The sequence below is a fragment of the Lytechinus variegatus genome, chromosome 2 (genome assembly GCF_018143015.1).
Source record: "Lytechinus variegatus isolate NC3 chromosome 2, Lvar_3.0, whole genome shotgun sequence".
NCBI lineage: Eukaryota > Metazoa > Echinodermata > Echinoidea > Temnopleuroida > Toxopneustidae > Lytechinus > Lytechinus variegatus.
This window is the reverse complement of record NC_054741.1, coordinates 74,218,865-74,232,339: the sequence shown is the minus strand read 5'-3', so window position 1 is coordinate 74,232,339 and position 13,475 is coordinate 74,218,865. Positions and strand designations below refer to the sequence as shown.

Here is a 13,475-nt window from a genome sequence, read left to right as displayed (position 1 = left end):
TGTAGGACTATGTCTGTTCATCGATCCAAGGGAATAAACAGTATGCTCCACATTATCAGTTTCAATTAGTTGCATGTGGCATGTAGTAGCATGATGATGTGGCAAGATCCCAGATATAAAGCCCATCACTCAAAGTCTTAAACAAAAGCAATATCCTTCCAGTGACTATCAAGCCGATCCTCAAAAGAATTTACAGATGGTACATGCTGAAACCACATTTTCTGGTATAATTATTATTATTATTTATTCGGCATAATCAAACATATATACAACATATACAAACAATAGAATAAGGAGAGTCACATGGATGCCGGGAACTGAGGGAAAAGATTAACTAAATAACTATAACCCGGAGGTCTTCCTTTCCAATCCTTGTGACTGTTCCAAGAACTAATAACTCGATTTGAAAATAAGAACTTCCTAACATCAAGCCTAGCTTGCATACTGCTTCTCAAGTTTCTGGGAATCTTGATGTCCCCTAGTCCTCCCTTCTTTACTTCGTAGAAGTGTCATAGCATGCATAAACTTATAAACATCTATCATGTCTCCTCTTCTACGTCTATGTAGAACTCGGATGGTAGTTTCAGGTGTTGCAGTCGCTCTTCCTCAGTCCAGGGATTATAGCTTGGTAGCTCTTCACTGCACACTCTCTAGCCGTTTCTGATCGCCTATTCCGAAGTAAAAGGTGACCAAACTGTATTTATTCTAGACCCTTGAACATAAGCTTCACTGTAGTTTCATCCAAATTTACAAAAACCTCCTCATTAAGCCCAGCATTTGATTTAGAGACGTACAGCTTGGGAGATATTGTCTTTAAAGGACAAGTCTACCCCAACAAAAACTTGATTTTAATAAAAGATAAAAATTCAACAAGCATAACACTGAAAATTTCAAATCGGATGTAAAATAAGAATAAGTTATGGCATTTTAAAGTTTTGCTCCATTTCACAAAACAGTTAATATATGCACATCTCGGTCGGTATGCAAATGAGGAACTGATGACATCACTCACTCACTATTTCTTTTGTATTTTATTATATGAAATATGACATATTGTTATTTTCTCATCAATGTCATGTGAAATTAAGTTTCATTCCTCCCTGAACACGTGGAAATCCATTATTTTAACATTTTGTGCTTCAGGCAAGGAGGTCCGAATCGTCAAATTCATAAAAATTGAAATATTTTTTATAATTCAAACAATAAAAATATAAAGAAATAGTGAGTGAGTGACATCATCGACTCCCTCATTTGGATGTAACTGGCTCGTTCACATAACTATTTTGTTAAAAATAAGCGAAACTTTGAAATGTCATAACTTTCTTATTTTACATCCGATTTTGATGAAATTTTCAGCATTGTGCTTGTCTGATTTTTCTCTATAGATTCAAATCAACAATTTTCTGAGGTGGACTTGACCTTTAAGGTGAGCCAAAAAAAAAACACCCAAGTCCCTTTCTTCATGTCATGAACAACAAATTTGTCGAGTTACTTTAACACCTAAATATTCCAAATATACAAAAATAAGCATGTGTTCATGATTTTTTGTTGTCGAGCTTGTAAGGTCTCTAAAAATACGCAATGAAAATAATTTTGCATTTTTAGACCTCACGAGATTAATGTTGATCTTTAATTTAATTTTACACTTTTAGACCTCACGAGATCACAACGTTGATCTCTATATTACTCAAAAACAATTAATTTTTCATTATGGTTCAGAATTATACTGAAGATAAAGAATCCACTCATGAAATTAGTTTGGTCTTTAAAGAGTAGCAGCACCTTCAATTTTGAAAACAGAGTGTGAAAGATATGATAAAACATACCTATTTTTTTCAAAATTTATAATAGAAGAAGTACTGCTGCATGCACTTCATTTAAAAACCATGTAATTTTCGACATTTTTAAAGGTAAAGATCTAGGTTTGAACATTATAAATTCATAGGCGGATCCAGGGGGCCGAGGGCCCCGCTCCCCCCCCCCCCCCCTCATTGGCGGAGCAAAAAAAAAGAAGGGAAAAGAAGAGAAAAAAGAAGAGGAGGAAGACGAGTGAATAAAATGAGATGAGGGAAAGACTTGGAAAATAAAAAGATTCTTTCATGTCACTGTATAAAATTTTTGCTCGCGTTTCGCGCTCGATCGAATTGCCTGTTAGGTTTTCATATCTAGTTCAATATGGAGTTTAAATATCAAGTTTGGAAGTCAATATACAAAACATATTTCCCCTCGGAAATCGAACGTTAATTATTTTGTGTGATTTACAAATCGTTTTTAAAAAGTGCTCTGTAAAAATGTCAGTTTTATAACATTTCTGCTCATGCTGCGCGCTCGCAAATTTTGAATTATCAGGTACCTATTATGTTCGTGTATTCCATAAAGTTTTCAAAATATCCTTTTCAGGTCTGATTGTCAAAAGGTATCAGCTAGCGATGCACGTTTGTATTTTGATCGGTGAGTTATGTCTCAATAGTGATTATACAACAAACTACTTAAAATCCCCTTTTCATGACAGTTCATCAAAAATTTTGGCTCGCGATTTCCACTCGATTTACAGGTTAAACTATATTAACTTGATGCATCCAATTTATAATTACAAAAATGCTTGAAATGTCCAGTTTTCAGACCATAATATTGTCAGATTTCGCGCCCTAGGCATTACTGAATAAGATATTAATTTAACAATTAAATTGTCCCTTTTGTTAGCAAGAGGAATAGGAAGATATATAGATTTATGCATGTCATATGTCCCGGTCCTATGTTAAAACGTAAAGTCATGATAATTAAAATATCAGCTCTTTATTAAGTGCGATCCATATTCACCTTACAATTTTCCCTATTCCAAATTTTCTGAGTTAAGCTCGCGCTTCGCGCTCACTTTGATTTTCCTGATAAAAGATGTATTTAGAATGCCCAGATTCTAAGTCTAAATATGAATCGCGCGCGCGCATGTTTATTTAGATAGTCAACTTGTTCTCTATTTAAATCATTATCCAGTTTCAGATAACAATATCAAAAATTTTCTGCTCGCGCTTTGTGCTCGCATTATTAATGTAGGAAGATCCCATATTATTCATTCTTTTCGTGATTTAGAAAATATAAGAATAGAGTGCCCGTTTTCATTCCTGAATCTCGATTTTCCGCTCACGCTTTGCGCTCGCACCAACGAACATAGCGTTGTTATAGGCAATTTACGTGTTTCGGAATTACGAACCTTCAGAATTACGAAGTGTAACCAATTTATCTTGTTAAAGAAATCAATGTACCCTTAATAAATTTAATGTCTTTCAAGGCACCATACCCTTTGTTGTACATATTTAGTTAATACTAATTTCTACCCATTAATAATGCAAATCTCCTTGTTGGGTTGGCAAAAAAAGTTTCTTTTCTTATACTTGTGAAGGAAAATTCAATGCTAAAAGATAACATAAATACTATTTAAAAAGCAATTCAAGAAAATAAGTCAATTTGAAAATGAATTTTGAAAGCAGAATTTGAAAAAATATGACAGAGAAATTTAAAAGTTCAAAGGAAGTCTGCGAAAAGTTTACAGTCATCATATTTCTCATTTTCTGTCATTTTGGCACGAGCCTCTTTTTGACCCCTCCCCCCGCTACAAAATCGTTCTGTGTTTGCTCAAGCATGAACGAAACTTTTTCTTTAAATGGCATGTAAAAGGAGACTTCAGAGCAGTTATAATATCAAAATATAGACATCATAATTTAAAACAAAATTTTGTTTTTTATACGCACTGTATACTAATTTGTTTTAACCGTATATCTCTATGGTGAAAATCTGGATGAAAATATATTTGCCAATAGGCGGACCCAGGGGGCGAGCCCCCCCCCCCCCTATTGGCGGAGCCAAAAAGAAAAAGGGGGAAGAAGAAAAAAAGGAGGTGACATTTGTAAAATGGAAGAAAATAAATGTTTAATTGAATTGAATTTATAATTACACTAAAGTGCTTAGAATGTTCAGTTTTCAGGCCTCTCATTATTGAAGATTCCAAATTACATTATTTACACATTATGACAGAGTGTCAAGTTCTTAGGTCTCAGAAATCTCAATTGTTTAGTTATATACCTATCTCGTTTATGATTACAAAAAGTGCCTCGAATGTAAATTTTCTATGTCAGAATATCAAAAAATTTCAGCTCGTGCTTCGCACACGCATTATTTAATCGTTGAAATGTATATCATCCTTAACTGGTCCCCCGGGACTGGTCCCTTTTCGATCGGGCCAGAACATTTTTTAAAATTTTCTGCTCGCGCTTGCGCACTCGCAGTAATGATCTAATTACAATACGCGTCTTTTCAGGATCATGAACTTTGCCCAAAATGTTCAAATTATTTTGATGTTAATAGATGCTCTGAAATCTTATCTTTGAAATGCAATTTAAAAAAAAATTGTTCGTGCTTGAGCGAACACGTGACGTTTTTGTCGACGGTTCAAAAAGAGGCTTGCGCCACTTATGAGTAACATGGTGATCAGAAGTAATCAGCAGACTTCCTCTTAACCTTTTCATTATCTGTGCATTTTCGAATTATGCTGTCAAATTTTATTCACAGATTTATTTATTTACTTGAATTTTTTTTCATTTAAACTTTTTTTTGGCTCGGTGTAAAAATGGCAAGGGTAAAAATGGCAGAGGCAAAAATGGCAGAGGTAATAATGGCAGAGGTAAAAATGGCAGAGGTAAAAATGGCAGAGGTAATAATGGCAGAGGTAAAAATGGCAGAGGTAAAAATGGCAGAGGTAATAATGGCAGAGGTAAAAATGGCAGAGGTAAAAATGGCAGAGGTAATAATGGCAGAGGTAAAAATGGCAGAGGTAAAAATGGCAAGGGTAAAAATGGCAGAGGTAAAAATGGCAGAGGTAATAATGGCAGAGGTAAAAATGGCAGAGGTAAAAATGGCAGAGGTAATAATGGCAGAGGTAAAAATGGCAAAGGTAAAAATGGCAGAGGTAAAAATGGCAGAGGTAAAAATGGCAGAGGTCATAATAATCTAGGTAAAGAGTCTTCAACCCCCATGAAAAAAAAATCAAAAAGCCTCCGCATGTAAGCCCTACATAGATTAACTAAGAAAGGTTCTAAGAAAATGAAAATAATGGAAAGGGTGACATTCTTAAATCATAGATAGATCGTCTGCACCAAATTGATAATCTTTTGGCTAGAATATCTTATTTTTTCTGGACTCTCATGGACGGCCTTCTCATGTCAAATCGCTGTATTAGTATTCAAATTTGAAGCACACTCTTGATCGCAATTGTACTTAATTCATTACAGGGGAAGTTCAACCTCGGTTAAAAGTCATTGCAGAATAGCAGAAAAAAATAAAATGATAATGGTGAGGGTTTTAGGAAATCAATCAAAAATTTAAAAAGCTATACTTTTATATTTCAATGGTGACGTCATTTGCGAGCAGCTTTCCCATATTTGGTGTATAGAAAATATTAATGAAATGTAATTTTCTAGAAAAATCTTTTTTTTTTTATCTTCAGTATATATCAAGAGACAAATCATTTCACTGACGCTCCTGAAATATTTTTTAAAGCAATTATGAACCATTTTTAGTGCATAAAATGTGGGCAGCTTTATGACGTCAAACCCTTTGGGAACCTGGCATCCACTTGGACTAGCTGCATTGAGGTATTGCTCTATAAAGACTGAACAATAATTGTATCATTTACATTTAACGTATCACATTTAATCAGTGGCAGATCCAGGATTTTCCAAGGGGAGAGGGCACATTTTCCTGAAAAATGACATGCAAAAAAGTTTTCCGCCTACTAACTCGTAAACAAAATAAATAGCAAGCAGAAAAGGGTCTCGCTTTAAAAAGGAGGCACACTTGAGTTAGCATATTTGCTAAGATTTTAATTGTACCTCTCAAGAGGGGGGGGGGCACGGGCCAGCTGTGCCCCATGGATCCGCCAGTGACATCACTGGTGGATTTATTCATCATGATCCATCATGATATGGAAATTAACAAAAATACTTTTATTACAGAATGTTCAGTTATTTTTTTATCCAGTTTAAATTATAAAAGTAGTTCGACGTAGACCCGAACTTGTTCGTTTCAGAGGGTTAGTGGCTGCACACATTGGTGTTTACATTTTAAAAATCGTTGGGTTTGTATGTAAAGCGTTGTTCTGCTTACGAGCTTAAGATCCTTTCATCATGCAGTCACTAATTGAAATCATTTTGGCAAGAAAATGCTTGAGTTTAGTCATATAAATGACAGAGTATAGATCTTAAATGACGAAAAACAACATAATGTTTAATCAGTTTTTATAGCCCATTTCGTCGACAAGATGATAATCATAATGTAGCCTATTTTAATCATCTTTACCTCTGCCATTTTTACCTCTGCCAATTTTTCCTCTGCCATTTTTACCTCTGCCATTTTTACCTCTGCCATTTTTACCTCTGCCATTTTTACCTTTGCCAATTTTACCTCTGCCATTTTTATCTCTGCCATTTTTTCATTTGCCATTTTTACCTCTGCCATTATTACCTCTGCCATTTTTACCTCTGCCATTTTTACCTCTGCCAGTTTTACCTTTGCCATTTTTACCTCTGCCAATTTTACCTCTGCCATTTTACCTCTGCCATTGTTTCCTTTGCCATTTTTACCTTTGCCATTATTACCTCTGCCATTATTACCTCTGCCATTTTTACCTCTGCCATTATTACCTCTGCCATTATTACCTCTGCCATTATTACCTCTGCCATTTTTACCTCTGCCATTTTTACCTCTGCCATTTTTACCTGGCAACCTTTTTTTACCCTAGAATTTTCCTTCATAAGTAAGAGAAAAAACTTTTTGTCAACCCAAGCAAGGAGATTTGCATTATTAATTGGGAAAACTTGTAATTATTCCAATCCTATGTGAAACAATTAAGTTATGGTACCTTTAAAAGACATGAATCAGTTTTCAAGGGGTTATATTTATTCTTTTACCAAGTTTAATTATATTCTTGACAGGACAAACAGGAAAGGATTCATCATTTGAATAGCAATGGTGTACTGAGTCAATTTTGAAGAAGCTAGGTATGGCAGATCGGGTACTAAATTGTTGTGAGCGAGCGAAGCGAGCACGCAAATATTCCCACTTTTTTAATACAATATAAAATTTTGTGATAGATTTTGACATAATATTCAGAAAATAATATATATTTCACTTTCTATCTTCCCTTATATTTCCTTTCCACTTTTTTCTTGGTCATGATTTTTTAAAAAAAAATTGAGGGGGGGGGGGCATCCCCGAGCCCCCGTCCATCTGTATGGCACTTTTCAAAAGGCACCATAACCTTTGTAGCACACAATGAAATGTTTTTTTTTTTAAATACACGCTCTTTCATACCTCGGTTGGAAGACAAGTTTTTTGCTTGAGGAAGGAATATTCGAAGCTAAAAGAGAACATATAAAAAGAAATAAAAACAGAACAATTAAAACAAATGAATAGATTTGAAAATGATTTTTTTACCGCATAATTTGAATATTATGGCAAAGATAATGAAAAGGTTTAGAGGAAGTCTGCTGATTAGCAAGGACCCCATGAAAGAACAGTGGTATCTTATTGATACCGCTGAAATGGGCCATCCTCCATCTGTTTGTTATGTTAACTTGAATGTATAATATTTTATCTTTTTATAACCTAGTCATTCTATGCCATATTTTGGCGCAAGCCTCCTTTTTAACCCTAAACCAAAACATACCGTGTTCGCTCAAGCATGAACGATCGAAACTTTTTTTATGGCATTTGAAAGATAAGACTTCAGAGCACCTAATACCAAAATAAAGACATCATACTTTGAAACAAAATTTTTTATAGACTCTATAAATCTGTCCCGTTTTTTTTATACGCACTGTATATCAATAAGGCTTATGAGATATTATTACACATTTATGATGTTTCATAACGTAATAAGTAACTATTAGGACTATCCCTCCAAAGAAACCAACAAAAATCAACCTGGATGGAAAAAAATAAAATGTGGGCCCTGATTGGCGGAGACTGGATCCGCCCCTGCTTATCCCCTTTTAAAATTCGTTTGATAATAATAATAATAATAATGGGTATTTAGAGGCGCTAAAAACAAAAAGTACCATAGCGCGTACAAAATAGGAAACATTTAATATTTGCAATGATTACTATACAATATTCAAGATAAAAAGGAAAATATTAATTATTGAGGAAAAAGGTATGTCTTAAGGGATGATTTGAAACAAAAAGTACCATAGCGCGTACAAAATAGGAAACATTTAATATTTGCAATGATTACTATACAATATTCAAGATAAAAAGGAAAATATTAATTATTGAGGAAAAAGGTATGTCTTAAGGGATGATTTGAAGCCAAGAACACTGGAAACATTTCTTATTGAAAGAGGGATAGCATTCCAAGTCTTGGCAGCTGCTACGGCAAACCGTTTTTCGGCAGAGGAGAGTTTTGACAAGGGAATGCAAAGTCTGCATGTGTCAGTGATTGAACGAAGATTACGAGAGGGTGTGTATAATTTGATGGTATTATTAAGATATTCAGGTGCTAATTGATTTAGAGTTTTGTATACATATAAACAGACTTTAAACTGAATGCGTTGGAATAGAGGTAACCAGTGGAGTTCCTTAAGTAGGGCTAACTCTATTATTATTTTAGTGGATAGATGTTTGTTCTGTTGTGTTGTTTTCGTCACGTATATTCGATTGAAACTAGAAATATATATAGGCCTACTTAGAAATTTTAATTTATATAGACCTTTTATAGGAGGATACAAAACGGGAGCGAAATTTTATGAACAAAACAAAAATTGTCAGATTTGACATATCGCCATCTACGTTTAGAATCTTACATGAAAATTGTATTAACGATGTTAAACATCGTCATCGACGCTATTCCTTGACGATGGAACGATAACCATTTTGACAATGGCTAAGAAATGCCAAAATTTCGCATATTTTAAGGATTGTGGGACAAATTCAAGCATATATTCACATTTAACTTGGTTCAAAGATTTCGGAATGAGGTGATGTCACCATGACTATCAAAGGAAAGGGTAAGAAAAGTAAATTTAGCAACACTGTAACAGTAGGCCTACGGCTACGGTACGGTACTAACACTCACTTTGTCAGTTTCACTAACCCAGGTACGGTACCGGTACGGTAGTTCCGGCCCGTTAGACCTAGCCAGGGCCGGCTTAGACAGCTGGCAGCCGTCTGTTTGGAGGAGTTAAAAAAAAAATTCTCCTCGTACACAGACGGCTCGCTATCGTGCAGCCACCATTAGGGGACTTGCAGTTGCAATGCAAAATCCCCCTGTCGGGGCTCTTCAATTTTTGTCTTTAATGAATAAAATTTTTGAAAATTAACGCAACCAAAAATAAAAAATGCAAATTATATTCCCTCTTGGCAGTAGAGGCGCTGGTCCATAAATTGGGATTGTCCCAGAAAACAAGGATATCCTCATAAACCAAGACAAATCATGTCTTGATAAATTGAGACTGTCCTTGTTTATGGGGACGTTTTTTTTCACTTCCCCCTACGGGACAAAGACAGCAATTACGGAAATTGAGAGTGCTAAAAATAGATTCAGTGACCTCAATTCCCCCCAGTTCACCGTCTATTTTTCATGACTTACCGTCTTCCAATAATCTTGTTATGAAACCTGATATGTTAACATTGACTAGCACACTTGATTGGTGTCGGCACTTGACAGGTGAATGAACATTCCCAGATTTCTTGTGTGAAGAAATCCTTATAAACTGAGACAGTCCCTGTAAAATGGGACGATCCCAATATTCTGACCAGCGCCTCTACTGCTTGGCATTACCGGTAATTGCCAAAAAACAGAGAAAAATGAAGTTGAAAGGAACAAAAACAGTGACTTACCTCGGCTGTCGCGCAAATTCACTCCCCGTTTTCAGTAGAGGCGCACGGCCAATATGGGAGACTCTCTCCAATAGGGGAGACAATCTCCCACATTGGAGACTAGACAGGAATAACCGTCGTTTCTGGGGATTTATTCAACAATTTCTGACATTTTACTACAATCCCCATTTACCGACGGCAATGTGTCAGTACGAGCCTTCATGTGTAATCTGGTCCGACAATTCGGCGGACGGGTTTTGTCCAGATTTGTTACTTCTTTTAGAATCTAAATGACATTATATTATCTTGGACGAAGGTCCACTATTTTCGTTAGACTCTAATCTTTCTATTGATATCATATACTATTTATAATATTTTGAAAATATACGTTACCGATGAGTTATTCCCCGGGTTATTCCTTATTTTTTGACCGATCTGCCGGAGAGGAAAATATGGCAGCCGTCAACGAGTTGTGCTTTTATCAAGGCTTTCCGATTAAATTTTCGATATCTTGGCCAATCAATGCGAGCGACAAGTTCCGAACGCACGCACATCAATATGTCCAAGCGCAGCGCAAAGCAGCGGCACAAATCGCGATAGGTAGCGACTGGTAAATACGTCTGTAATGATGATGACGTCATCCAAGATGGCAACTTACCTTGACCAACGAAAGGATCGAAGATGACGATGTTTCGATCATCATTTCAAAAGAATTAGCGGTAACTGAGGTCTAAGGTACGATATTTCTGAATTTTAAACATTTTTTCGTAAATATGGATGTGATTTTTTTTCATAATATGACATTTTATGTACAAAAAAACGATCGGAAAATCGGGTTCCCGCTGTTCGATCTAACGTTACTGCTAAAATACGTTGTCTGTACGTCCGGGCCTCCAAGCTTTTCAGTCTATGTATTGGTGAGTGAGCCAACGCAGTTCAGCGGAACAACCAAAATACAGAGACTGAAGCTTTTGGTCTAATTGGAGACTTGCTGTGCAAAAGGACAAAAGAAACAACACCAACAAAAACACTTTTTTTTCCACCCAAAATTTTGTCTCGATGAGGTCAGAAGCCCATTTGTTTTGTGTGTGGATGACAACAAAAATCCTTATCAAAACAAAAGTAGACGGTGAATTTTTAAAGTAGACGGTGAAAAAGTGTAAATTTTCATGAGGAATCTGCTTATCACATTTTTATTTGCCGCCAAGGTAATCCTTTTGCCACAAATGTAAACAAAGAAAATTAGTCTCCGAAACTGGAGACTGTCTCTGAAATTGGATACCCAAATTCTTTACAAAAGTCTCTGATATTGGAGATAATCTCCCACATTGGAGACAGTCTCCAATATTGGCCGTGCGCCTCTACTGGTTTTATCCGATCTTAAGTACATAAACATATGGCCATTGATTCCCCTGTATGGTAGGGGGTCCTAAAGCTGCGCGGGTCCTAAAGCTACGCACCACTCATCGCGCATGCAGTTTTTAATGGCAAATGCGCACTTTGTGTGGAATTATGACTACAGAGTCACGAACGATTCCTATTCAATTTTTTCTACAGAGGCTGCAGTAAATCTCTAAATGCAGAGAACACCCACAACTGTTTTGAATTTTTGAGCTATATTCTCTTCATATTATCCTATAATAGTATGAACATATTTTAGAAATTGAGGCACAGGAAATTCTATTTTTCTGCATGATAAATCGATTGCGTAGCTTTAGGACCCCTTCTAACATCGGGCGGCGAATTCAAGAGGTGTTCGGAAAACACGGCGGGATTTTCGTATTAGTGAGTTTTGTGATATTTTGTTCTTGCTTAATGATCTTTAGAATATTTGCCACAAGTAAGCGACAGATAATTTGTTCAAATATTAAAATTGGCATAGTTTCTATCGTTTGTAAACAAATTGCGTAGCTTTAGGTCCCCACATCGTACAGATCGCGCTAGAACTTTGGTCTCTGTATTTGGTGAGTGAAGCCAACAGAGTTCAGATGAACAACCAACAAAACAGAGACCGAAGCTATGGTCTAGGGCTGGCTCGGCCAGGCGGCTTTTTAAGTTCTAGAGCTAGAGAGTAAAAATCATCACCGGTAATACCAGTACCTTGGTCACATTTGTTCTACGGCGGCCGTACGGCTAGTCGAAAATGGCCGTTTTAACATTTTTGTGTGTACCATCTACGGCATTATCGTGATATTGGGAACCACCGTTCACTTCATATACAGCAGCGCTTTATTCAGTCACACGCACGGCTCCCCAATTCCACCTCCATTCTCTTTGTACACAAGTGCGCATACACAAATCTACGAGTGGTTCCCAAAACCACGATTTAGCCCCATCTACATAATCGGTTTGAATAAAAATGAATAAAACGACTGTTTTCGACTCGCCATACGGCCACCGTAGAACAAATGTGACCAAGCCCAAGGTACTATTACTAACAAACTCTCAATGAAGCCAGGTACGGTAGCGTAAGGGCACTAGTATTCAGCCCGTTCGGAGAGTTTCCTCAAATATATAGAATTTATCCAAATTTTAGATCCGTCTTATTTCTAAGACTAGAGCAAATGCTGGTTATTCTTTTTCCGTTATTTTTTTCTTCAACCTCTCGACTGTGTGCGCGGGCGATCTGATCAAATTATATGGCGATGGTTTTTGGCACTAGTATTCAATCCGCCGGCACTAGTATTCAACCTAGTGATGAAAGATGGCCCCGTCTCTCAATCTGCCGTTGTCTCATCCGACTATGGACTAGACCATTTGAGATTAGACCAAACAGGGAATTAAAGCCAGAGACTTACATAGATCTAGATCTAGCAATCTAAACCCTTATGAGATTTGCTATCTATCCTCACTAGGTTGAATACTAGTGTCATTCAGTGTTTGACACTCAGCGTGATGAACTCCAAGAGGAAGTAAGAAAATTAGACCTTCCTGCATCGATTTGCTCCTTATTTTCCCAAGACTGCTGTGAAGACTATGCTAAGTCCATTCTATTACCTGTCCATCCAAAATCTTTTTCCATGCAAGACAAGCTGACCACTAAACTCTTACTCTTCCTGCACAAAATCCACATCTTTCGTGCGGTACCTCCTTTCTCTCTTGGGGTGTGTTTATGCTTCCATTACGAGGACAGAATCAGCGATTTCAAATGTTGATTCAAAACGCTGATCATAAACGTGGTTCTGGGAGTGCCGTTTATGCTTAACTTTTCAGAGCAAATCGCCTTTTTTTTCCGATTGTTATTACGTGGAGATAACATGGAGCAATACGACTGTATTTGCCTGCGGATTTTCATCTCAGCAGAAGCATGTATCAAATGACGTCATTTAAACACGTTTACGATCGTAGTTCTGTTTATACTTCCCCAGAAAGCCTGATTCTGGTCAAACGACGTTTACAAACACACCTTTTTGTGAGTTTATGATAATGTTGTAAATCGGATCAAAAATAAGATCGAAAATCGGATCGGCAGTTAAGCTTCTAAAATCGAAATCGAATCGAAAATCGAATCGGCGATGTTTAAAAACAAAGGAATACATCAAAATTTTGTTTGCGGTCGCGCGCATCTTCCTGACAAAGTCAAAAAGACGAATGCATGCCATTGG

General features: G+C 36.5%; 1 protein-coding gene across 2 annotated transcripts in view; it reads left to right on the top strand.

Moving 5' to 3' along the window:
- Window positions 1-8,879: 8,879 nt before the first annotated feature.
- The window catches only part of LOC121408993 (neurogenic locus notch homolog protein 2-like), a 43,494-nt gene continuing 38,898 nt past the window's right edge, over window positions 8,880-13,475 (top strand). For both annotated transcript variants that reach the window (XM_041600757.1, XM_041600756.1), the window contains exon 1: window positions 8,880-9,059. In XM_041600757.1, coding sequence (XP_041456691.1) covers window positions 9,041-9,059 — 19 coding nt within the window. In that variant the 5' untranslated portion in view covers window positions 8,880-9,040. The remainder of the gene's footprint in view (window positions 9,060-13,475) is intronic.